At 35.6% G+C, this 26,236-nt stretch overlaps 1 protein-coding gene across 5 annotated transcripts in view; it reads right to left on the reverse strand.

Moving 5' to 3' along the window:
• The window catches only part of CCDC171 (coiled-coil domain containing 171), a 356,155-nt gene that overhangs the window by 23,179 nt on the left and 306,740 nt on the right, over positions 1 to 26,236 (reverse strand). For all 5 annotated transcript variants that reach the window (XM_047767619.1, XM_047767618.1, XM_047767620.1 and 2 more), the window contains one exon: positions 22,953 to 23,105. In XM_047767619.1, the coding sequence (XP_047623575.1) occupies positions 22,953 to 23,105 (153 nt within the window). The remainder of the gene's footprint in view (positions 1 to 22,952; positions 23,106 to 26,236) is intronic.

Raw genomic sequence — 26,236 nt, forward strand, 5'->3', positions numbered from 1 at the left:
ATGTCAACACATAAGGATTATTCACTGAAGAATTATGATTTCTACTAAACTAAACCATTATATCTTAAGCACTCTCTTCTCTTGAGCTTAGACCTTAAAAGAACAGTTCTTTTATTCTTTATACTGTTTTTAAGGCCTACAGATAGTCAACTAGAATATTCCTCACCATCACTATTATTTCTTATTTATTGCACTCCAATAGTATGCTAGGTACTGAATAAGATATAAACTAAGACACAGTCTCTGATCTCAGGTGAACATTTCAGATACAACCACATAGTAGAAGTTTCTTCTTTTCCTATTTTCCTTCCCTTAAGAAAGGGGTTGGCAAAACCATAGAAAAAATATTTTCAACTCCAACTTGACATAAAAAATGATCTTAATGACAAAGAAATTCTGAACCCACAGAGACTAAGGACCAATCACAGCCAAACCTGGGCTTTTTCATAACTTAACTTCCAAACAGACCAGTAAACTTTAAGTTGGGCCATATAATTTATAGTGGAATTTTTAGCAAACTATTCCTTATGTCCCAGATTCTGAGCTAATATCTGGGAATAGCACAACCTCCTATTCCCACAGCACTTAAAGTCTAATGTGGTTACTCAATTAATAATCAATGACAATATGGTATGATTAATGTTATAATAGTAAAAAGGGTGTTTGGAGAGAAACTTGGGATTTAAAACTTGGAGAAAAATCAAATAGGCACAAGGTAGAAAATAATATTCCAAACAAAGGAATCAGCACACATCAAGGTCTGTGAGAGAGACAACCCGGTACTAATTTTTATTAAGGTAAAAAACAAAATAATTTAAGTTAAAAAAAAAAAACAAAAACGACAATTAACAGATCGATAACCCTACAAATGCTATAACTGATAACTCTACTGACTTTGCAATTTGTGCTTATCGATGAATTGGCTTTTTAATATGATATTTGTATATTTTGTTTCTAAATGACTAATTAAAAGAGAGGCTTTCAGGCTACTGCTTATTGTCTAGGATGTCTTTCAAACTACACATTATAGATCTCTTCAATAAATCAACAGGCAATTTGAATAAAATTTCACAATTTTCTATTCTTAATACTGGATCTGAAACACTAAATATATCAAAATGTTGGTATAAGAATTTTGATCCAATGAATGGAACTTAGGGTTCTGTTGAAGATCATCTGAAATAAACTTTCATATCTATCCTTCTTTTTGGATTCCTTACTACCACTGTATTTCAACATCAGTGTTTTCATGCCTCCTATTTATTCAATGATACACCATGGGTGCAAAATTAAGTAAGAATAAGAGCAAAAACAAGTTAAACTCTAAAAGTGGTTAAAATTACAATGGTGTACAAAAGTGTTCAGCTAAGTAATAAATAAACCGAGTGTTGAATCAGGAGTACTACTTGTGATTTCCACTGTCTAACAAACTAACTTTCCATGCATTCAGGGGCTATCAATATTCCATCACAAAGGTGGAAATGTTTAAATACTCATTTTATTAATCCAGAAAACAGGAACTGAAATGAATGCCAATATCATCATTAATGACCTGAACCCTCTGAAAAACCTGCCAGATGTTGTGAGGTGACACTGAAGTAACACAAACCCATGAGAAGACATATTTCAGGAGGTTACTGAGTAGAACAGAAGGTTGCGACAATGAATAAAATTAAAAAAAAATGTGTTTAGTACTAAAAGGCACCCTAGAGATCATCTGGTCAAATCTCCTCCCTTTACAACCACGGAAACTCCCAGAGAGGTTATGCACCCAGGACCATACAGCCAGCATGGTAGAGCTAGGATTAAGTCCTTACTTCAGTCTTGGCTCCCTCCATCCACTGTTTCTACTGCACTAAATTAAAAGCATATCCCTTCAACTCCTATGTATCTCAAAAATCATAGGTCAAAGTGTTGAAGTAATAAAGCTACAGAAGCAATGAGTATGAGCTGTGATGAGGAAGACAGTGAGGAAAGTTAGTGAAATGTTTGATAGACTGGACAATTTCTACATCTTTGTTGGTTCCCAAATTCAGTCTGCAAGGTAAGCTTCATGGAAAGGACCCTCCCTTTATTCCCAATAAGGAAATTCTGTGAATGTCCCTACCAAGAAGGAACTTGAAGCATGAAGTCAGTTACCAATGCACTTCTCTTTCCTTGTAACTTCCCTTCAGTCACTGAAAAAAACAGAAATGACCGTTAACTGACTTGGAACTTAACTAGATAAGATTCTGAGATCTACAGGTAGATCAAAGACTGTGGATAGAAAGGTCATGCTTCAGTGTGGTACTCTGAAGAGTCTTTACTAAGTTTATGAAAGTCAAATATAAGGTGTAGTTGCAAAACACAGGCTAACATATGCTAACACATGATTTTATTTCTGCAAAGCTTAACTATACGCTTTTACCCAAAATACGTATATCACTATTCTCCCCAGAACAAATGATACGAAATTACATAGTTAATGAAAAAATAGCCATGAATAATGAAGATCTGGGAGTTCCCACTGTGGTGCAATGGAAACGAATCTGACTAGGAACCATGAGGTTGCGGCTTCAATCTGTGGCCTCACTCAGTGGGTTAAGGATCTGGCATTGCTGTGAGCTGTGTGTAGGTCGCAGACGCGGCTGCACCTGGCATTGCTGTGGCTGTGGCACAGGCCAGCAGCTGTAGCTCCGACTGGACCCATAGCCTGGGAACCTCCATATGCCATGGGTACAGCCCTAAAAAGACAAAAAAAGACCAAAAAAAAAATCAAGATATTATAACAGCTGTTCCTAAAAAAGTTTATGCATAAAGTAAGATAAAAATATTTGTTGGAAGAAACAAAGACAAGTCTTAGTTTTAGGCTTTCAAGTAACCATGAAGCAAGTAAAAATGAATTTATAAAGTACAGAAGTTATCACAACATTATTCATTCTTTTTTTTTTTTGCCTTGAGTACATAATCTATATTTTATGACACATTCAAATAACTACAGATTTAACAGATCACTGTTCGTGGGTGTCTTCTTGATATAACAGGGATCCTCAAATTTCATTTTTTCTTTTTACCCACTCACTCATGGCATATGGAAGTTTCCAGGCTAGGGGTCAAATTGGAGCTGGAGCTGCAGGCCTATGCCACAGCCACAGCAATGCTGGGCCCAAGCCAAATCTGCAACCTATAACAGAGCTTGCAATAACACCAGATCATTAACTCACTGAGTGAGGCCAGGGATCAAACCCGCACCATCACAGAGACAATGCTGGGTTCTTAACCTGCTGAACCACAACAGGAATTCCTCAAGCTTTTTTTTAAGGCAGAATCCTGTGATTAAATGAAATCTTATTCAGAAATTAAATGGAAAGCCATTTAATTTCTGAATAAGATTAAAGTTACCCTGATTAGAAGAGGGATGGGAGTGAGAAGTCTGTTCTCTGGCTTCCCTGCTCTCACCCTGAGGTACCCATATGAGAGAGGGATAAATAAGACTGCCTTATTCAATCCTTGTTTCTAATAAATGATAACCCCTCCATATCAAGCTTTCTTAGTCCCGAAATAGTGACCCACGTAAACTCTTTGCATATTGACAAAAAAGCATTACTACACACCTGATTCCTTTTATTAGTGCCATTAAAAGAAGAAACAATGTGGTTATAAATTCTGAATTACTTTAATAGCCTTACTTTGAATTTCTTCATTTTTTACCTGCTTTAGGAAAGCCATTTAGTTTATTTTTTAAAAATTGGAAGATTTTATGTTCAAATAAATATGGATAACGAAATATAAGTACATAAACCAAGATACTAAAAAAAGATTACTCCATTTGCATGTGTCCCTAGAAGTGAAGTGGGTCCCTTGAAGACAGCATATAAATGGGTCTTATTTTTGTAAAGGAATCCAAATTGGAAAGGAAGAAGTAAAACTATCCCTATATGCAGATGACATGATACTATACCTAGAGAATCCTAAAGACTCTACCAGAAAACTGTTAGAGCTCATCCATGAATTTGGCAAAGTCTCAGGATACAAAACTAATATACAGAAGTCAACAGCATTTCTATACACTAAGAATGAAAGAGCAGAAAAAGAAATTAGGGAAGCAATCCCGTTGACCATCGCATCCAAAAGAATAAAATACCTAGGAGTAAACCTACCTAAAGAGACAAAAGATCTATACTCTGAAAACTATAAGACACTGATGAAAGAAATCAAAGATGACACAAATAGATGGAAAGATATACCATGCTCTTGGATTGGAAGAGTTAATATTATCAAAATGACTATACAACCTAAAGCAATATACAGATTCAATGCAATCCCTATCAAATTACCAAGGACATTTTTCACAGAACTTGAACAAAATAGTTTAAACTTTGTTTGGAAGCACAAAAGACCCAGCCAGAATAGCCAAAGACATCCTGAAAAAGAAAAATGGAGCTGGACAAATCAGGCTCCCAGACTTCAGACTATACTACAAAGCTACAATCATCAAGACTGCATGGTACTGGCACAAAGACAGAAATATACATTAGTGGAACAGGATAGAAAGCCCAGAATTAAACCCACACACCTACAGCCAACTCATCAATGATAAAGGAGGCAAGAACATACACTGGAGAAAGGACAGCTTGTTCAATAAGTGGTTCTGGGAAAACTGGACAGCCACATGGAAAAGAATGAAATTAGAACACCCCTAACACCATACACAGATATAAACTCTAAATGGATTAAAGACCCTAGATAGAAGACCAGATACTATAAAACTCTAAGAGGAAAACATAAGCCAAACACTCTCTGACATAAACTACAGCAACATCTTCTCAGATCCACCTCTTAGAGTATTGACAATAAAAACAAAAATAAACAAATGGGATCTAATCAAACTTCAAAGTTTCTGCACAGCAAAGGAAACCCTAAACAAAACGAAAAGCAACCCACAGAATGGCAGAAAATCTTTGCAAGTGATTCAACTGACAAGGGATTAATCTCCAACATTTATAAACATCTTCTGCAGATCAATACCAAAAAAACCCAAAAAATCCCATCAAAAAATGGGCAGATGATCTAAACAGACAGTTCTCCAAAGAAGACATACAGATGGCCAAAAATCACATGAAAAGATGTTCAACATCACTCATTAGTAGAGAAAGGCACATCAAATCCATGATGAGGTACCACCTGACACCAGCCAGAATGGCCATCTTCCAAAAGGCTACAAATTATAAGTGCTGGAGAGGGTGTGGAGAAAAAGGAACCCTAGTACACTGTGGGTGGGATTGTAAATTGGTGCAACCACTGTGGAAAGCAGTATGGAGATTCCTCAGAAAACTAATCATAGAACTACCATTTGATCCAGCAATCCCACTCCTGGGCATCTATCCAGAGAGAACCACGACTTGCAAAGACACATGTACCCCAATGGTCATTGCAGCACTCTTTTCAGCAGCCAAGATATGGAAACAACCTAAATGTCCATCGACAGAGGAGTAGATCAAGAAGCTGTTGTAAATTGCCTGAAGCCTACCACCGCGGGGGTTGTCCCTGCACAGGCCTGCTTGCCCTTTGGAGGGGCTACACTTCCGCAGAGTAGCACCAAACACCACCAGCCCCCGAGAAAAGGCCTGCAGCCCAGAAAAGATAGAACAAGCCTAGCCAGGCAGTGAATAGATCTGCCTAATTCCCGGACGGTCTTTCTGAGTTGGGCTGTCCCAGGGAGGAGCCTCTTCAGTTTCCAACGGCCCTGCTACCCGCCCAAGCCCCCAGGGGGTGCCCTAGTGGATCAGCTGCATAGGACTGCCAGCTCCAGGCAGGACCCCCTACAGCCCAGAAAAGCTGCAACAAGCCTGGCTGAGTCAGGAAAAGATCTCAGACGGTCTTTCTGAGTCGGGCTGCCCCGGGGAGGAGCCTCTTCAGTTTCCAACGGCCCTGCTACCCGCCCAGGTGCCCTAGTGGTTCAGCTGTATAGGACTGCCAGCTCCAGGCAGGACCCCCTACAGCCCAGAAAAGCTGCAACAAGCCTGGCCGAGTCGGGAGAAGATCTCAGACGGTCTTTCTGAGTCGGGCTGCCCTGGGGAGGAGCCTCTAGGGTTTCCAGTGGCCCTGCTACCCGCCCAAGCCCCTAGGGGGTGCCCCACTCCCGCAGAATAGCTGCTCAGCACCACCAGCCCCCTAGAAGAGCCCCTGCAGCCCAGAAAAGCTGCAACAAGCTTGGCCAGACTGTGAAAAGATCTGCCTACATTCTCAGGCCAGCCTTCTGAGTTGGGCTGCCCGAGGGAAGAGCCTCTTAGGTTCTCAGTGACCCAGATAGCTGCTCCAGCCCCCAGGGGGTGCTACACTCCTGAGGAACAGCTGCCCAACACCTCCAACCCCCTGCAAGAACCCCACAGCCTAAAAACACCAGAGCAAGCTCTGCATGACCAAGTGAAATCTGCTACCATCGTGGTGTGGACCTCCCAGTCCTGTCTGCCCTCAGGAAGCCCTCCTTTGCTTCAAAGAAACACTGTTAGCCCCATCAACTCTCCAGAAAAGCCACACTGCCTCAAAAAAGATTGACCAACAACGCCAGCCCTCAGGAAATATTCCACGGCAGTGACAAGGCAAACACTGCCCGATAACGGAGAGTACAACTCCCTCAGGAAAAAGAAAACAACAAGCAAGATGAAGAAGCAGAGAAACCACCCCCAGTCAAACCAACAGGAGAACTCACCTAAAACAGTCAACAATGAAACAGATCTCTGCAGTCTGACAGACCTGGAGTTCAAAAGAGAAATAGTGAAAATACTGAAGCAATTAAGAGAAGATATGAACAGTAATGAAGATACCCTCAGAAAGGAACTAGAAAATATAAGGAGGAGCCAAGAAAAACTAGAACATTCATTTGCAGAGATGCAAACTGAACTAAGGACAGTAAAAACCAGAATGAATAATGCAGAAGAACGAATCAGTGATATGGAAGATAGAATAATGGAAATCACTCAATCCGGTCAACAGACAGAAAACCAAATCAAAAAACTGGAAAGCAATATAAGAGACCTATGGGATAATATACAGCGGGCCAATCTATACATAATAGGAATTCCAGAAGGAGTAGAAAAAGATAAGGGGATGGAAAATATATTTGAAGAAATTATCGCTGGAAACTTCCCAAATCTAAAGGATGCTGGGTTCAAGATACAAGAAGCACAGAGGGCCCCAAACAAACTGAACCCAAATAGACCCACAGCAAGACACATCATAACAAAAATGGCAAAAATTAGTGATAAAGAGAGGATCCTAAAGGCAGCAAGAGAAAAACAGAAGGTTACCTACAAGGGAACCCCCATAAGAATATCAGCTGACTTCTCTACAGAAACACTACAGGCCAGGAGGGAATGGCAAGAGATATTTAAAGTGCTAAAAGGAAAAAATACGCAACCTAGAATACTCTATCCAGCAAGAATATCATTTAAAATAGAAGGGGAAATAAAAAATTTTTCCAACAAACAAAAACTTAAAGAATAGTGCAACACAAAACCCAGGTTAAAGGAAATATTGAAAGGGCTTCTCTAAACCAAAAAGAAAGGAAGGAAAGGGAAGAAAAAAGAAAAGAAAAAAAAAAGAAGAGGAAGAACTAGGACTGAGGAAACCGCAATCAGAGAGCAGTCACTCAAATAAGCCAGCATACAGATTTAATCATGAACAGGCCTCAAACAAAATAAAATTAAAAAGAAAAAAATAAAAAAGAGTCATCAAAACCATAAAATGTGGGCAAGGGATGTTAGGAAGTAAATAACCCTTTTTGTTTGTTTGTATGTTTCTCTTCTTAATTTTAATATAGTAATGAAGTGTTTGAACTTACAGGACCATCAGGCTAAAACACACAATTATGGGAAGGGGTTAGCATACTTACAAAACAGGGCAACCACAAGCCAAAACCAAATATTGCATTTGCAAAAAATGAAAAAAAAAATACACTCAAGCAGATAATAACAGGAGACCATCCAACCAAAAAAAAAAAAAAAAAAAGGAAGAACACGAGGTTCAAATGGCAATAAATAATCATCTATCAATTATCACCTTAAATGTCAATGGACTGAACGCCCCAATCAAAAGACACAGAGTGGCTGAGTGGATAAAAAGGCAAAAACCTTCAATATGCTGCCTACAAGAAACTCACCTTAGGACAAAAGATACATATAGATTGAAAGTGAAAGGCTGGGGAAAAATATTTCACGCCAATAGACATGACAGAAAAGCAGGAGTCGCAACACTCATATCAGACAAAATAGACTTTAAAACAAAAGACATAAAGAAAGACAAAGAAGGACACTACTTAATGATTAAGGGATCCATCCAAGGAGAGGATGTTACTATTGTCAACATATATGCCCCAAATACAGGAGCACCCAGATACATACAACAAATATTAACAGACATAAAGGGAGATATTGATGAGAATACAATCATAGTAGGAGACCTTAATACCCCCCTCACATCAATGGACAGATCCTCTAGACAGAAAACCAATAAAGCAACAGAGATCCTAAAGGAAACAATAGAAAAGTTAGACTTCATTGATATCTTCAGGACACTACATCCAAAAAAAGCAGAATACACATTCTTCTCAAATGCTCATGGAACATTCTCAAGAATCGACCACATATTGGGACACAAAGCTAACCTCAATAAATTTAGGAGCATAGAAATTATCTCAAGTATCTTCTCTGACCACGATGCCATGAAATTAGAAATCAACCACGGGAAAAGGAAAGAGAAAAAACCTACTGCATGGAGACTAAACAACATGATACTAAAAAACCAATGGGTCAATGAGGAAATCAAGAAGGAAATTAAAAACTACCTTGAAACAAATGATAATGAAGACACAACCACTCAAAACCTATGGGATGCTGCGAAAGCAGTGCTCAGAGGGAAATTTATAGCAATACAGGCCTTTCTCAAAAAAGAAGAAAGATCCCAAATTGACAACTTAACCCTCCATCTAAATGAATTAGAAAAAGAAGAACAAAAAAGGCCTAAAGTCAGCAGAAGGAAGGAAATTATAAAGATCAAAGAAGAAATCAATAAACTAGAGACTCAAAAACCAATAGAGAAAATTAATAAAACCAAGAGCTGGTTCTTTGAAAAGGTGAACAAAATTGACAAACCCCTGGCCAGACTCACTAAAAAGAGGAGAGAAAGAACCCAAATAAAAAAAAAAAAAAAAAGAAGCTGTTGTACATATACACAATGGAATATTACTCAGCCATTAAAAGGAACAAGATACCAGCATTTTTAGCAACATGGATGGACCTAGAAATTATCATGCTAAGTGAAGTCAGTCATACAATGAGACACCAACATCAAATGCTTTCACTGACATGTGGAATTTGAAAAAAAGACAGACATGGAGTTCCCATCGTGGCGCAGTGGTTAACGAATCCGACTAGGAACCATGAGGTTGCGGGTTCGGTCCCTGCCCTTGCTCAGTGGGTTGGGGATCCGGCATTGCCATGAGCTGTGGTGTAGGTTGCAGACGCAGCTCAGATGCCATGTTGCTGTGGCTGTGGTGTAGGCCGGCGGCGACAGCTCCGATTCGACCCCTAGCCTGGGAACCTCCATATGCCGCGAGAGTGGCCCAAGAAATACCAAAAAGACGAAAAAAAGACAGACTGAACTTCTTTGCAGAACAGATGCTGACTCACAGACATTGAAAAACTTATGGTCTCCAGAGGAGACAGTTTGGGGGGTGAGGGGATGTGCTTGGGCTGTGGGGTGGAAATCCTGTGAAACTGGATTGTTGTGATTATTATACAACCACAAATGTGATAAATTCATTCGAGTAATAAAAAAAAGAAAAAAAAGATTACTCCATAGCAAAATATAACAATACCCCCAAATAATTAATATCTATTTCCATATAGAATATTTATATAGATATATGTATGTATCTATATTCAAAACTCCTTCCTGGGCCTTTTTTTCTTTTCTCCAAAAAAAAAAATGTTATACTATAAAAAAAAGCCAAAAACAGTTAGGGAATACATAATTATAACCATAAGAATCTATAATAGCCAATATATTAATATTTTTTAAGTCATAAGCTACCAGGAAGAATAACAAAATTATGTACAAAACAATCACTTCATAATGATAAAATTAGATATAATCTATACCGTATAAAATCTATACAATTTTTTCAACAAAGTTTATATTTTCAGTTAGAACCGATCAGAAATAAGACGAGAGAGACAAGAAATATAAAGCTGTAACCTTACCTGCCCCCTTACACTCTGGAAGGGTATCTTTCCAATAGGTGTCAGACAAACATTGAGAACAAAAGGATATCCAAAATAATAAGCTGAATTCAGATGCCATCAAAGTTTGCCCTAAGCCAAAGTTCTGGGAAACTAAGACAGCTATTTCTTCCTAATTTCTCAGCTAACACAGAATCATAAGAACAAACGCAATATATCCAAACTTCAAACCGGTATAACATGGAAGGATATACACTTTCAATTCTCTGTGTAAAATACAACTTCAAAAGGAAAGAGGAAGGTCCTTTTGTTCTAGGTAAAAGGCCTTCACCAGAGACCTACTGAATTTGTCACTCTCCATACACAGTCGTTTTTTACTGAAGGAAAAAAACATTAGTTTTGCACAGAAAACTATGAAACTTTTATTAAAGTTTAAATGTCCTTGTCTCTTAATAGCCTAAAGGCACACTCAACATAAACTTGGTTATTCTTAATGTTTCTCTACTATTTCATAACCTAGAATCCATTTTCTAAGAAAAATGTCTATTTCCATCTTTAATTAGAGCATGGGCTCTGCACACACAGACGGGGGTTCCATTCTTGGATACCACAGAGCATGATCTTGGGCAAATTACTTATCCTCTCTGGGACTGAGTTTCCTTATCTGCAATACGGGGAAATCACACATCTCTCATAAGACTGATATGAAGATTAAATTAAATAATAAATGGAACAGATATAGATGCAACATGACGCTAAAGTATCTGACAATTAGAAAATGTTACTGATATTATTTATGGATTACTAACTGCAACTCAACTTTGAATGAGTTGCCCAGCTTTCTCTTTCAAGACATGCACACTGTATCATCAACACAACTATTCACCCATTTGTTCCTCACAATCACCTTACATGCGTTAACTCTTAATTCAACTGGAACAAAAGTTTCCTTGTCCGCACTGGTTCACAGTGAGTGCCTGAACTGTTCAATGAGTCTGACTAGTAGAAAAAGATGTGCCCTGACCACCCACTTTGTTGGATTTAATGTCTTGGGTGGGTGTGGGAGATTTCATTTTAAAGAAATCATTTAGCTCTCTCCTGAGTATTCGGTTTGGCGTAAATCATGCATTTTCAAGCAAAAGTTTCTTCCAAAATTATTATGAGAATTATGGCTCTTTATGTTTGCTATTCAGCTACCCACCTTAATTTTTGGTACTTCTTTCTGTTTAATGTCTACTTTTTAAATATTGATAAAAAAAAAACTCAGAGCATATAGAGTGAGCTTTAGCTATCTAAAATACAATACAATTGGAACTACTATAAATATGTAGCTCTAATATTTATGATATCAGTGACAACTGTATTGAAAATTTCAAAGTATTAGAGCCATCTAATTATTAAGACTTGTACTTCCCCTGCAGGTGTAAATACATCAGTCTAATAAGCTTTTTTACTGTGAAAAAAACATACTTATATTAAAATATTAAAAACTATTTAATGAGGTTCATTTCCTTCCAAAAGTAAACTGAGGTTACTCCTGAGCCAGCTTGAGGCAAGGGAAGTTTCAAACATAACGTTTTTAAAACTAGCCATTATTTCCCGTGTTGAAAAAAACTGCAATTTTATTTCCTAACAGCAAATGAAACTGTCAGGAAAATTTAGGTGTAATAAAATTGGGTGGTTAAACCAACATACTAGACTTGAAATAAAACTGAATTAAAGGAATTAAAATTAATTCTTATGTCAGTCAACCTTTTAAAAATACCATTCAAAACTTACTGTTTTTACAAACAGAACTTCCTTGTTCTTGATAAAGTACAAAGTCAACCATCTCCTTAATGGACACTAATGGTGCTGCCGTTGAAATTGTGCATCGAACAATATTTTGCATAAAAAATGTGTTGCTCCTGGCAACTTTTCTGCTTAAATAAAAAGTTGTCAAGCAGGGTGACTTTAGTGGTACAGAGTTTTAAAATGGTGGATTCCGTCCAAGGTTAGCTAATAACGGCTGACATGCCCTGGAATCTTGAGGCCTAAATCAACATTGTTTTCACAGCTGTAATTAAGCCACCTAATCAGAAGCACATTTTGACGGGACAGTTTCTGGAAGCCAGACATTACAATTTCTTATGCCTGGAGCGCAGTGGCTCATGAGAGGTCCTCGTTTAATTTCAGGTTAAAAAGAAGGGGGTTGGGCAGTAAAATAAAAGGACTTTTTTTTTTTTTTTTTTAAGCAACATACACTGTTGAAATGAAGCAGGCCTACATGTTCATGCCTTGACCAGCCTTGCATCCCACCCTCCTCTGGCTCTCTGCTGAGTCCCCGAACTCTCAAGTGGCAGCTGCACACAGTGAGATGAAGGGTCTCTGCCAAGATCAACAGATGAGCTGGTCTACACTGACTCTCTGTGTGTTCTGATTGTAAATTGTGCTGGTGATGATTAGAGAACTCTAACACAGGATGTCGACTCTTAAAACTGTCCAGAGAAAATAATTTTTTTAAGCTCAGGAAAAAAAAATTTTAACTTTTTTTGTGGCTTGGTGCATAGTGTTGTGTCTATAACTTTCATATGATTCAAATGAATTCACCCAAATTAAGCAACTCTGTTATTAAAAAAAGAAAAAAAGAAGGCCATGGCTTGGCTCATAGCAAGGGCCTTCATCTGGGGTTGTTTATATAACAATGCTGCAGAGTGTGGTTCTCCACTAGCATACCAGTCATGTGTTTCTATCGCTTGCCAACTGAAGCTATTCCTAAAACAATGAAAATCTAGGATATGATATTCACATCTTATCAAGTAACCCTATAGATATCTTTAAAACAGCTAAATTGCCACCTGAGATAGTTTCTGCAGTGTTGTTGCATTCGGTAACATTTAAACTTTCAACCCCAGAGGCCATTGTAAAACTATCAATATGAAGGCACTAGGCACTGGAGTCTGATTACATTTAGTTCTGCATTTTAATTACATATGGATTCTATTAACTAAACCTTTTGCCTTATAGGCAACATTTTAATCAAATTACTATAATTTTCAAATATGTTACAATAGTTTGACGAGTTAAAAGTTCACATTCCTAAGATATTAAATATCAAAAAAACTTTGCATAAAAAAGGAAATACTCCTTAAAAATACGCTAATACATTTTCAGATTACTTTGGGGACTTTTTGACTGCCTAGTTACAAGTTATTATGAGATTTATACAAATGGTATACATTTGTAAACGGGTTATTGGTGTTGCATATAACCAAATACAAAATATAATTATGTTGTTATAAATTCAAAAACACACACTTGTCTTATTGTTGGACAGTGAAGCAAGAACAAAACAAAGCACAGTTAGGATCTAAGTACTAAAAATCAGTATTTGTAACTCCAGTCAAAGAATTTTTGAGCTGAGAGGGAATTTGGATTTCATCTAGTTGAAATCCTTCATTTTACAGCCAGGAAAAACCAAGACCAAAGAGCATGTGTGATTTATTTGCCAAAACTTTGTGTTGAGTTGATAACAGAGGTTGTTCTAGAATCCAAGTTTCCTCTGACTCTCCATCATGCTACTTTCTAGTACAGTACACAAATTGCCATTCTAGCTGCCTATTCCATACCACCCAAGAACTAAAAGAAATGTTTTGTCATGTGGCAAAATACACATGACATAAAAAACTTACCATTTTAACAATTTTAACATGTACAATTCAGTGGCATCAAGTACATTTACAATAATGTACAACCATTACCACCATCTTCGCTCTAGAACTTTTCCATCACCCCAAAAGTAAATTCCATACCAACTAAATAGTCATTCTCTGTTCCCTCCTCCCTCCTGCCCCAGGCAACCACTAATCTGCTTTCTGCCTCTATGGAGACAGAATATGCTAATTCTGGACATTTTATATAAATGGAATCATATAATATTTGGCCTTTTATGTCTGGCTTCTTTAATTCAGCAAAATATTTTCAAAGTACATCCATGTGTAACATATATGAATACTTTATTTCTTTTTATATTCCTTCTACTATTCTATTGTCTGGATACACCAGATTTGTTTATTCATTCATCAAGTGATAGACGTTTGGTTTGTTTCTATCTTTTGGCTATTGTAAATTGTGCTACTAAGAACATTTGCTATTTTCCCTTATTTAAAAATTTTTTTTCATGGCATTCCTTGTAGGTGTTAAATGATATCTCATTGTAGTTTTAATTAGCATCTGCCTACTCACTGATGATGTTGAGCATCTCTACATGTGTTTGTTGGTCATTTGAATATCTCCTTTGAAGAAGTATCTATTTAAGTCCTTTGCCCTTTTAAAAATTTTGGTTGTAAAAGTTCGTTACATATTAGATCCTAAAAAGGTATATGAATTATAAATATTTTCTCCCATTTTGGGGAGTACTTTCTAATGCACAAAAGTTTTTAATTTTGATAAGCTTTATTTTTTCTTTTGTTATTAATGCTTTTAGTGTTGAATCTAAGAATCTATTGTCAAGTCCAAGCTCATGCAGATTTATATTTGTTTTTATGAAGAATTTTAACTCTTACACTCCCCAAAGAAGACATACAGATGGCCAAAAAGCACATGATAAGATGCTCACATTGCTAATTATTAGAGACAAGCACATCAAAATTACAATGAGGTATCACCTCACACCAGTAAGAATGGGCATCTGCAAAAAATCTAAGATCAATAAATTTTGGAGAGGGTGTGGGGAAAAGGGAACCTTCCTATATTGTTGGTGGGAATATAAATTGGTAAACTGCTGTGGAAAACAGTATAGAGGTTCCTCAAAAAACTAAAAATAGAACTACCATATACTCTAACTATCCCACTCCTGAGCATACATCCAGAAAAAAAATCCAAATTTGAAAAGATACAAATACCCAATGTTCACTGCAGCACTATTTACAATAGCTGAGACATGGAAGCAAACTAAATGCCCATTAAAAGAGGAATGGATAAAGGTGTGGCACATATATACAGTGGAATACTACTCAGTGATGTAAAAGAATGAAACAATGCCATTCACAGCAACATGGATGGACCCAGAGATTATCACACTAAGTGATGTCAGACAGAGAAAGACAAGTATCATATATCACTTATATGTGGAATTTAAAAAAAATGATACAAATGGACTTATTTACCAAACAGAAAAAGAATGAAAAATTTTGAAAACAAACTTATGGTTATCAAACGGGAAGGGTAGGGTGGGGAGAGGATGGAGTGAGGGATTGGCAAATGCATACTTTTACATATGGAATGGATGACCACCAGGGATTGCTGTAGAGCACAGAGAAATCTACTCAGTGTCCTGTGATAACCTATATGGGAATGGGTATGTGTATATGTACGGCTGAAACACTTTGCTGTACAGCAGAAATTAACATAACACTGCAAATGAATCACACTTCAATAAAACTTTAAAAAGAAATTTTAGGTCTTATTTTTAGATCTTTGATCCAGTTTGAGTTAACTTTTACGTAGTTCAAGAAAATACATTCTTGAAAATAAGCTTTTTATTGACTTACGCAAATTAGACTTCTATTTCTGAAATAAATCTCATATACTCTAATTTTTTGCTAGGCCCAAGCACAGTTTATTTTAATTTGGAATACAACTATTATTGTCAAATATTTACCCACTGCGTGAGTAAAAAGTACTACACTGGTCATTTTATGCCTATGCGGGGTAAAGATACACAGTTAGGGGCCCCAAAAAATCTGACAAATTTTAAAATTATTTAAGTGGTATGCTGTAAAGAATGTTCTTATTTGTCACAAATAATTTTCAATTTTGGGTTTCTGGGCTTGCTGTCTTAATTTTCTACAATTTAATTTCTATTTGATTACAGTGATCAGAGTGTGAAAAGTTCATTCTTGCTACCCCTTGCTCCACCCTTGTAATAGTTCATCACTGAAGAATAGAATTATATAAATACACATTTATTACATATAAATATATTTTATACTTATATTTATAATATATATCAAATATTAAATGTTTATTATTAAAATATCATACATTTATATAAGATATAAATATAACATATATTTATATACTTAAATATATTATATATACAACTATATAAATAAAAAATTTATAATATCATGCCCCTATAGTTATTATCCAGAGATCATTTATTGTGAAAGTACCTCCGTACAAAAACTAAAATGCTAGAAAGGAGGTATGAGGCCAGTGGAATATACATTATGACCTCTAGGTCCTGTTGACCATACAAAAAAAACCTTAAGCTTCTAGGCTATGAAAAACATTTAAAAGTTCAAAAATTTATATCAAGGACCAAGGAAAAAGTATACCTATTGACTGGGCTGTCCCACCTTTTGATAGTTTTGTTTCCCTTATTTAACTCTGTTAATATCCAAAAGCCAGAGCTGGGGCTTATGATAAAAACATGAGAGAATTTAGTGAGGATATTTAGCAGTATTTAGCAAAAGGGTAAAATAAGTGCTGCTATGATATCAAATGTCAGTAAATTTTGAGAATTAAATAGAAAAAAAAAATTAAATTTGCAGTTGAGAAGAGTAAATACATAAAGCAAAGGGGGTATATGTTTTCCAGTGCAGTTAGTGGAGATATAAGAGTCCGAGAGATGCTAAGAAAGCTGAAAGTCACAATTTATGGCCACAATGCCCATCCACAGGTCTCCACCATCTCTCACCTTTCTCCACCTGACTCAAGCTGCTCCAGTCACACAGACATGGTTCCATCCCTTCAGCATTCCATACTTTTCCTTGTCAATTCCTACTTAATTTCATCTTATCTACTCAGATCTACTCAGACCACCCCAAGCCAAGGTTAGAGCCCCCAGGTATGTACTCTCATGGCACTCTGTTATTCCATCTTAATGGTCATTCTTTTAATTATTTGTATAACAGTTGTAATCTCTGATATACTGGAAGGACCATGATGGCAGAGATTTGTTTTAATCCTGTAGTCTCATAGGAAAACACCAGACAAGTGATTAGAGACATTGTTCTAATCCGATTGGGTTCTAATTAAAAACCTGGGAGTAAGACTTGAAAATCTGTACTTTATACCATTGTACTGCATTGTACACCTGGCTTAACAAATTAAGGCTTAGTTTATGGCTCATTTTTAATAATTATTTTTCTCAAAGGACTAAAAACCTTAATAAAAAAATCATCAGGAAATCAACTGAGATAAAGTGTTTGAAAGTTTAAGAAAGCAATTTACCTTGAGTAAGTTATTTAAATTCTGTCAGTTTCTTTATCTATACAACACTAATATTAACAAATAATACTTCCTCTCTCAAGAAAATATAATAAAAATAAATGTAACAAAATTTTATTTGAGAACTTAAGATAAATGGGATCCTTCTTTTAATCTGAACCAAAATACATAAACCTTTCTGCTTTATTAACGCTAGAATACCACTAAACAAACTATCAAATCTGACATAATCTGAAAAATGATGCAGAGATCTCTCCCCTGCAATACACTAAATGGAATGCTCCTCTGATTTGTAATTTATTATTTTCTCACAAATAAAGTACTAGAAAATTAAAAATGTACTGCTTAAACATACAATGGAAATGAGGCAAATCAATACTGTAGCTCGAAGCACCATAACTCACAGCAAAGTATTTGGGTTTGGCATTCTATGTTTCACAGATTGAAATATCATGTGTTTCTCCATGGTTGTGGGCATGCCAATCTCCAAACACCCACAGGTAATTGGTTCTGACTGCTGTACTGTTCTCTACTGGGCTGTATGGGATTCAAAAGCTCTTTACTCAAAGCTCTTTCTGGTTACTGTTACTCAAGATAAAAGCTCCAGAACAGCCCTCAGTTAATGGGTCAAAACCAACATGCTGAAAATGTTAAAGTCCTGGCAAGTGTACAACTGATGAGAACTCCTAGATGAACTCCAGCATTACTATTACATTTTGCTGAAAAAAAAAAATGGAAATGCCACCTAAAGAGGGATAAAGCTTATAATGATGACTATTCATGTCTGAAATACGTCTCTTTCTACACATTGCAACACCATTACATACCAAGTTTTTAAATTAATAATATTTATTTTTGTTCTTATCTAGTGAAATGGCAAGAAAATTTAGAAATACATACTGACTGTTCTCAGTTCACTTAATAAGCGATAACAACTAACATTAATACTGTATTTAGTATTAAATTAGTATTAATTAATACTGTATTTAGTATGTGCTAAAAGCGCTGATTTAAGGGTTGTTTTAGTTCTTTTGCCTACTCATAAAAAGATTTCCTCATGCTAGCATATATTTCTTAAAGTGTAAGTATAGCTTAGCTGTAGGAAATATATGTAACTATCAGAAAAAATCTACGTGTAGGGAAGCAAACCAGTATTGATGAGTATCTACCAATATGCCAGACACTGTGTTTTGTTTAATCCTCACAACAATACTACTATGTGGGCAATTTCATCTATGTTACAAATATATAAACTGATGCTTAAAGTGTTGTGTGGGTAATAAATACTAATGCCAGAAACACCCCCACATCTACCTGACTCTAAAGCCATATATTAGGGGTAGGATGTGATGGTAGGTGGACCAAGTACTGGAGGAAAGAGCTAGTTCAACTGAGGACCCATTAACAGAGTTTTGAGAATGGCCAAAAATAAAAAATACTAGAGAGACCAAATAAGAACACCAAGAGCAAAAGTAGTCAGAGGCAGAATCAAATCAGGTTATAAAATAAGAAGCAGGGATTGGATGGTGCAAGAATGGATAGAAAACATATGAAGGTTGGGTCTGGAGTGACTGTTGCAAGCAGTCTTGAGCTCCAGTGTGTACAGGCTGGTTGGGTAGATGAAGTTAATTGAGAAGGAGAACGGAACTAAAGTAACAATATATTTCTATTACACAAAAAACTCATTATATAATTTAATTCATTAAACATATGTACTATCCATAAAGCCTATTCCTCAAAACAAAATAAAGCAAAGATTTTGATGGGTCTTCCTCCTTAACAAGGTGTCAAATTGCTATACATTCTTCAAAAGACTCCTACAAATATTTCATCTTCTCATCATCTTCTTCTGACAATGTTAGGCACAATGAACTCCCTCATCTATGTTCCCACAGACTTTACATATGCTTATTTTTAGTATTTGCTTATGTGACCATTTCCCTTGTTAGAAAAGGAATCCACAAAGGCAAAGATCATATCTTCACCTGTGCCCCTGTAAGACAAATAAAATGTAAACAAAAAATCCAAAAATGTCAATAATTATATTAAATGTAAATGGTCTAATTACTCAAAAGCCAGAGATTGTCAAATGGATAAATAAAACAAAAACCAACTATATCTTTTTACAAGAGACTCACTGTAAATGTAATACATAGGTTAAAAAAAAAAGAATGGAAAAAGATATAGAAAAAGATACATCATGTAAACACTAGTCAAGAGAAAGCTGGGGTGTGAGAAGGTAATAACTGAAATTACAGTACAGAAATGGACAATATAGAGAACAAAGTCAAAATCAGGCTGCTGGAAGCCTATTTTAAGAAGATATTGAGTCATTCCCATCTTAAAACCAAACTCCTGAATACCCTGAATACTGCACTCCTATTTTTCACACTAGACAGATAAACCTTTGAGATAGATATCTAAATATACTTTGTGGGGGGTCAACTCCCACTTATTTCTCCACCCCCTGCTGATAGATATCTAATTATACTTTTCGGGGGGGGGTCAACTCCCACTTACTTCTCCACCTCCTGCTGAAAGAGACTTTGCTAAGGTTATGAGGGGCCTCCATGCACTAAATCTAAAGGCCACTTTCAGTGCTCATTTCCCTTGATTTTTACCAGCATATGACACTATTGATAATATGGGAAATAGGACACTCTTTCACTTCTTGAAATTCTCTATTCTCAAGGGATCATACTTCCCAGGTTTCCCCCTTTTTTTCTTTGACTCTTCCTTCACAGCTTCCTTTGCAACCTTATCTTCCACTCAAGAATTATATTTTTGAGCTTTTCCAAACTTCACTCTCAGGCCTTTTTCTATTCTTACTCTATCAACTGTCCCTATGAGGTCTCAGCCTTGCTAACAGCTTCAAGTCCTACCTGTGTAACAATACCTGAAATTTATATCTCCAGCTTGGCATCTTGCTTGAATTCCATATCAAGGAGTCTTTCTGACATTTCCAGTTGGATGTCTCAATGGCACCTCAAACTTAACATACTCAAAAACAAACTCACAATATCCCCTCCCATTTAATTGTTTCTCTCTCAGCAAATGAAATCATTGATCCATTACAAAGGCAAAAAAACAATAGGAACTGTTTAACACATCCCTACCTCTTGTTCTTCACATTCAATTGCTTCTTCACTACAGCCAAAGCGATCTTTGAAAGTGCAAATCTGAGCATAAAGTTTCTTCTTTAAAGCTTTTTAGTTTTTATAAAACAGAAAACCTTTTAATGCTTTATTACATATACAAAATAGATATACTGGGCCATCCCATTCCTCTGATTTGAATGTGATTGCAAATCCTAGAGCTGACCACCATACTCTGACAATCAGGGAATGGCTGAGAAATTGCAGAGAAGCTCAACCACAAAACTAATGATAATAGTCACCCACTTCTAGACTTCTTACTATATAAGAACAAAATTTTTTTTTCTTAAATCATGTTAGTCAAGTTTTCTGTTATTTATACTTGATTGTACTTCTAATGGATGTAATTCTAAAGCCCACACTCATATCTACCAAACTGTATCACCTCTCATCTATGAAATTAAATGAATAACCTCCCTCAGAGAGTTGAGTTCAAGTTAGAAAATGCATATGTAAATGTCTCGAAAAATAAAAATTATTATACAAAATCATTATTGTTTTAAAAACAGTGATTCTAAACTAAGGGAAAAGACTAGAGAACACACATCCCATAAATACATGTGATTGGGCAGCAGTGTCCTAGGACAAATCAGAATCTCATGGGGAAATTTTTCACATAACACATGTTCCCTTTTGAGAATCACTGCCAGAGCGAACCTCCTCTTACAAATAAGATGATCCTGCATATCTGTTAGGAAGATTTAGAAGTGGAGTGTCATTATGACAGTGAGGTATATATTAAGCACACCCCAATTAAGATATTAACAGCTTAATAACTGGTAAAAAAAAAAACGTGAACCCATGGAGAAACAATCCTACCTTACCAAGTTCAGCCTTTTTCAAAATACAAGTGCTTATTTTTGTATGAATAACAGTAACAAATAATCAATAAGAGTATGACTCAAAAAAGTTGACACAACCTAAACATTATAATGCAATATTAACCAATGGGATCAGAGAGGTAGCAGGAAGAAATGTAAACATACCTCAGAGAAAGACTAAAATGTACTCCAAATGCTTATTCAAATCTTTATCAAGATTTCCTCTTCATTTTAATTTCTCTTATTTGAGGTCAAATTTACTACTTTCTCATTAAGAAATTAACAAAGTAATCTTAAAAAGTGAACTAAACCGAATTCACATTTCAGGTCCCAAATAACTAGCTTGTTCATTTATTAGATTAAATACTACTATTTCACATTCAATAACCATTTGTTGAGCACCTCTTCTGGGCCAGACTGTCCTTGGCACTAAAGTGCCTTTATAGCAATGAAGAAAATACTCAATTTCTTTTCTTTATGGAACTTACATTCTATGAGAGTAAGGAGTAAACAGACAATGAGCATATTTATTAATAAAATACAATATATGTAAATTGATAAATGCTATAGTGAAAAAAACTAAGCAAGTAAGGTAGAAGATATATAGGCAACATGGGGTAAGAATGAGACAAAGTTTGGGTTAATGGTTGCAATTTTAAATTCTATTGTCAAAAAGCTTTCACTGGGATACTGACACCTGAGCTAAGGCCCAGAGGAGGTGAGGAAGCAAACCACAGGTGGGCATTTATCTGCTTTAATGTTACTATACCATTTGAAATTGGTCAACAGCTGAATGGCAAAATAATACTGTTTTTCTTTACAAAATCCATGATCCATTCTAACTAAACCAAAAAAGGAAAAGAGCCTTTAATTATTGGTAACCCTCTGAATCTCATCATTGATAAATCTGACTTTTGAGAAAAAAAAATTTAAATGTGTATTTTATTCTTTCACATCACAAATATATTCATTTTTTTGATACTCTCCAAACACATATTTCAAATGTAGAAAATTTTGTTTAGTCTTAAATGAGCCCAAATTTCATCATGGGCTAAAATTTTAAGACATAAAATGACTGCTGAAACTGAATTTTAATCGTATAGATGAATCACAACATGCATCTTTAGCTAGGCATGTATTATGGATAAGTCTAGTTTTCTACAGAGAATAATCACATGTTCTAATTACCATTTTGGTTATACGCATAATTAATAATATTCTGTCTTAATGGGACACACTGAATCTTCAGACAGTTGCAAGCTTTAACTATGCATACTGCCAAATCCAACTGTCAGCCGCCCTGCCAAACACAAAGGAATCTTGATGTAGTGTTTTAGCACTGATAACAATATGCATATCTTTATACATGATACAACACAAAAATTAATTGCTTTTCTTCCTTCAACATTTTCTCCACACTTAATAATTTTATGTTGCTTGATTGATCATTTACCCTAAATTATATATTGGCGAGTGATCTTATAAACATTATGAATATAAATGTGACCCAAGATTCAAAGAAAATATACTGTAGGACTTACTGATGGTAAACTTTCATTTTCACGTAAACAAGCTGTGTGAAGTTCTGATTTCAAGGTTGCGATGTGACTTCGATGAGATGTCATTTCCTTTTCTAAAGTAGCAATTCTAGTGCTTGCAAGTTGGTAGACATCCATGAAACTTTTAATCATAGCCTTAAGAAATAAAAATAATGTCACATACAATTCAAATAAAGCTGTCCCCAAAGGAGAATTTCCATAATTTGAAAGCGAAATCATTAAAATTTTAAAATAAACAACTTTTCATCTTCCTTTAAAATAATAAAGCTAAACCCCACATTTTACACTGAGAACAGTGACTATTTTAAGAAAGTTTGGGAGAAATAATTGAGACTTCTTTTCCAGAGTATTTATTTAAATAAGATGTACTTTGATCTATTGTGCTTAAAATTTAGAATGCAGTTTTTTTTGTTTGTTTGTTTGTTTGTTTGTTTTGCTATTTCTTTGGGCCGCTCCCACGGCATATGGAGGTTCCCAGGCTGAGGGTCAAATCGGAGCTGTAGCCACTGGCCTACGCCAGAGACACAGCAACGCGGGATCTGAGCCGCGTCTGCAACCTACACCACAGCTCACGGCAACGCCGGATCGTTGACCCACTGAGCTAGGGCAGGGACCGAACCCGCAACCTCATGGTTCCTAGTCGGATTCGTTAACCACTGCACCACGACGGGAACTCCAAGAATGCAGTTTTTAAATATAGCACACTATTTTCCTTGTAAAGTTAAATTCAAGTTGTAATTTGACCTAAATTTCAATCTTAAGACACATAACAGATAGATATAGAAGTAAGATATTTCAAAATAAGATTAGTAAAATTTTCAATCCACATAAAAAACGAATGTTTTGAACAAAAGAAGCTGAAATAACTTTGTGATTTTTAAGAGTAAATAATGTGATTCCCATATTGTAAGAAAAGTATAATTATTTTCATTCATTCGTATAATAGAGGAATGCCCTGGCTTTATACTATATATAATAAATAGCATAAGCAAGTGCCAGTGAACTTTTCTCCTCCTAAATAGTATAATATTTGGGGGATTACTGGGCCTCTGAGTTACAATTTAATCATATTCTGCAGACTTTTGCTTCTAAAGAAAACTCTAGTGTATTTTAAGTCCAAGAATACTATTATACCTTTTTTTAAAAAAGTCTTTTAAAAGACTTCAAGTACAGCAAAGTAAAACCAAATATTTCAAAGACATATTCAGATATAATGTTATATTATTTACAAGAAAAAACATGTTCCAATCACAGCCACAACTTAGTACAACTGTAGACAGTCTGAGAATTTCCAAATTATATTCGATCTGAAGAGTCTGGTTTGAGAATCTTTAAAAATAAACCCAGATATTTGGGCAATTCTGAATGCGTATGAAATAATAATTGGTGAATGAAAAGTAAAAACCAACATTCACAATATCTGAGAAACAGCAGTAGGTGAGTTATTTGTAATTAAAAATAAGAAAATTCACACCTGTTTGCCTAACAAATTCCTATTTGCCTCAAAAAACCAGCTTAAAAACTACCTCTTTCAAGAAGCTTCTTTTGAGCCCAAAGGCAGTGTTAACTTCTATTCTGTTTCTCTGTGGGTCCCTCAGGCTTGCTTCTACTATTACATGTATTGCTTTAGCTAAATGCATTAGTTTCCATGTTTATTTTCACTATACTAGGGAGTTACCTAGGCCAGATAGTGTGCCAAATCATCTCTGCATCTTCAGGGATGGCTTGAATGACTGACTGACTGAATGAGTGAGAGAAGAAAAAGGAAAGGAAAGGAGAGGAGAGAAGAAGAGACGGGAAGGGAGGGGAGGGAGGAAGGGAGGGAGATTGGAAAAGATGAAAAGCCACAAGTTGAATAGGCATATTGAACTTTGCAAAAAATACCCTGGCTTTATACTATATATAATAAATAGCATAAGCAAGTGCCAGTGAACTTTTCTCCTCCTAAATAGTATAATAGTATAATAAAAATACCTTATAGAAAAGAATGAAGATATTTGGGAAAATATAACCTTAACACGCTAATGAATAAATTACTAGCCATACTTTGTTCAAGTGTAAAAATAAAGCAAAAGCATAGTTATAGGCATAAAAAGACAGAATACACAAAAATGAACTCTACTACCCAAAAGCACGGTACAATCTCATGTTTGGGAACATCTCACATGTCCTAGCATTCCTTAACTTGAGGCATTTCAAGGTAAGCTAAGGGCTAATACTAATACAAAGTATTTCCCTGGGTTTCAAAAGTATATAAAAATCAGAAATTATAAAATCATATCTGCTTCTTCCTGCACCAAGTCTCTCTCCTCTTTGGTAAATCCATCTATCTTCTCCATTGAGGCAGTGGACCAGTAATCACAAGTCCTATTCTTTCCTGGTCCTCACTCTGCCAATTACTTAGCTTTATGTTGGTCGATGCCATGTCATCTCTCTGAGCTTCCATCTCTTCCCTCCATAAAATGGGAAGAAGAGGCATTTTCCTGCTTACCTCCAAAACTGTCGTAAGGGTCAGAGAGTTACAAATCTCATACAAAGCCATTCTCTTTACCCTTCAACTACACTGCATCTAATATAAAAAAAGGCCTCTGAAAACTGTGTATGAGTGAATTTCACTGTAGTAGTACCATTCTTCTATTTTTAAATTCTCCACTAAAATCTTAATGAGACAATTTGTGAAAGGTGGTTCTTATACAAATGTTCTTGTTGTATAAGGACCTAAAGTGTATAAAAAGCATGAAAAAATGCATAAATGCTTATTCAATATAAAGAAGAAAGTACCCTTCTATCAATAATAGGTTCTTGGATTATTATTTCAATGTAAATCATAATAGAATTGGCCTCTAACAGTTAAAGATTAAAAAATTCAACATTTAAAAAGTTATTCTATTTCTGAAATTTGAAGAAACACATTTTATGAATTCTCACATACATAATATGCTAAAAGGAACAAATAATATAAATGATATTCCCTCAAACTGCTTAAAAATAAATACATTTTTTGAAAAGTTACATCTGAATTTTCATATGATGGATGGGACAAAAGTCATAATAATTTTGTCTCCTTCCTTGACCTACTTTTAAGAACTAAATTCTAATATTCAGTGCAGTATTAAGAGAAACCAAATATTACTTCTTTAAAGATTAAAAAAGAATAAAATGATAATCTTTTTGCTTAGGATTTAGTATCTTAAGCATTTAAAATCATTAAAGCAGTATTTCACTTCAGAGACAAAAGCAGTTTTGCTTAACACTGTACAGGATAT

Source organism: Phacochoerus africanus, chromosome 2, assembly GCF_016906955.1.
Source record: "Phacochoerus africanus isolate WHEZ1 chromosome 2, ROS_Pafr_v1, whole genome shotgun sequence".
Lineage (NCBI taxonomy): Eukaryota > Metazoa > Chordata > Mammalia > Artiodactyla > Suidae > Phacochoerus > Phacochoerus africanus.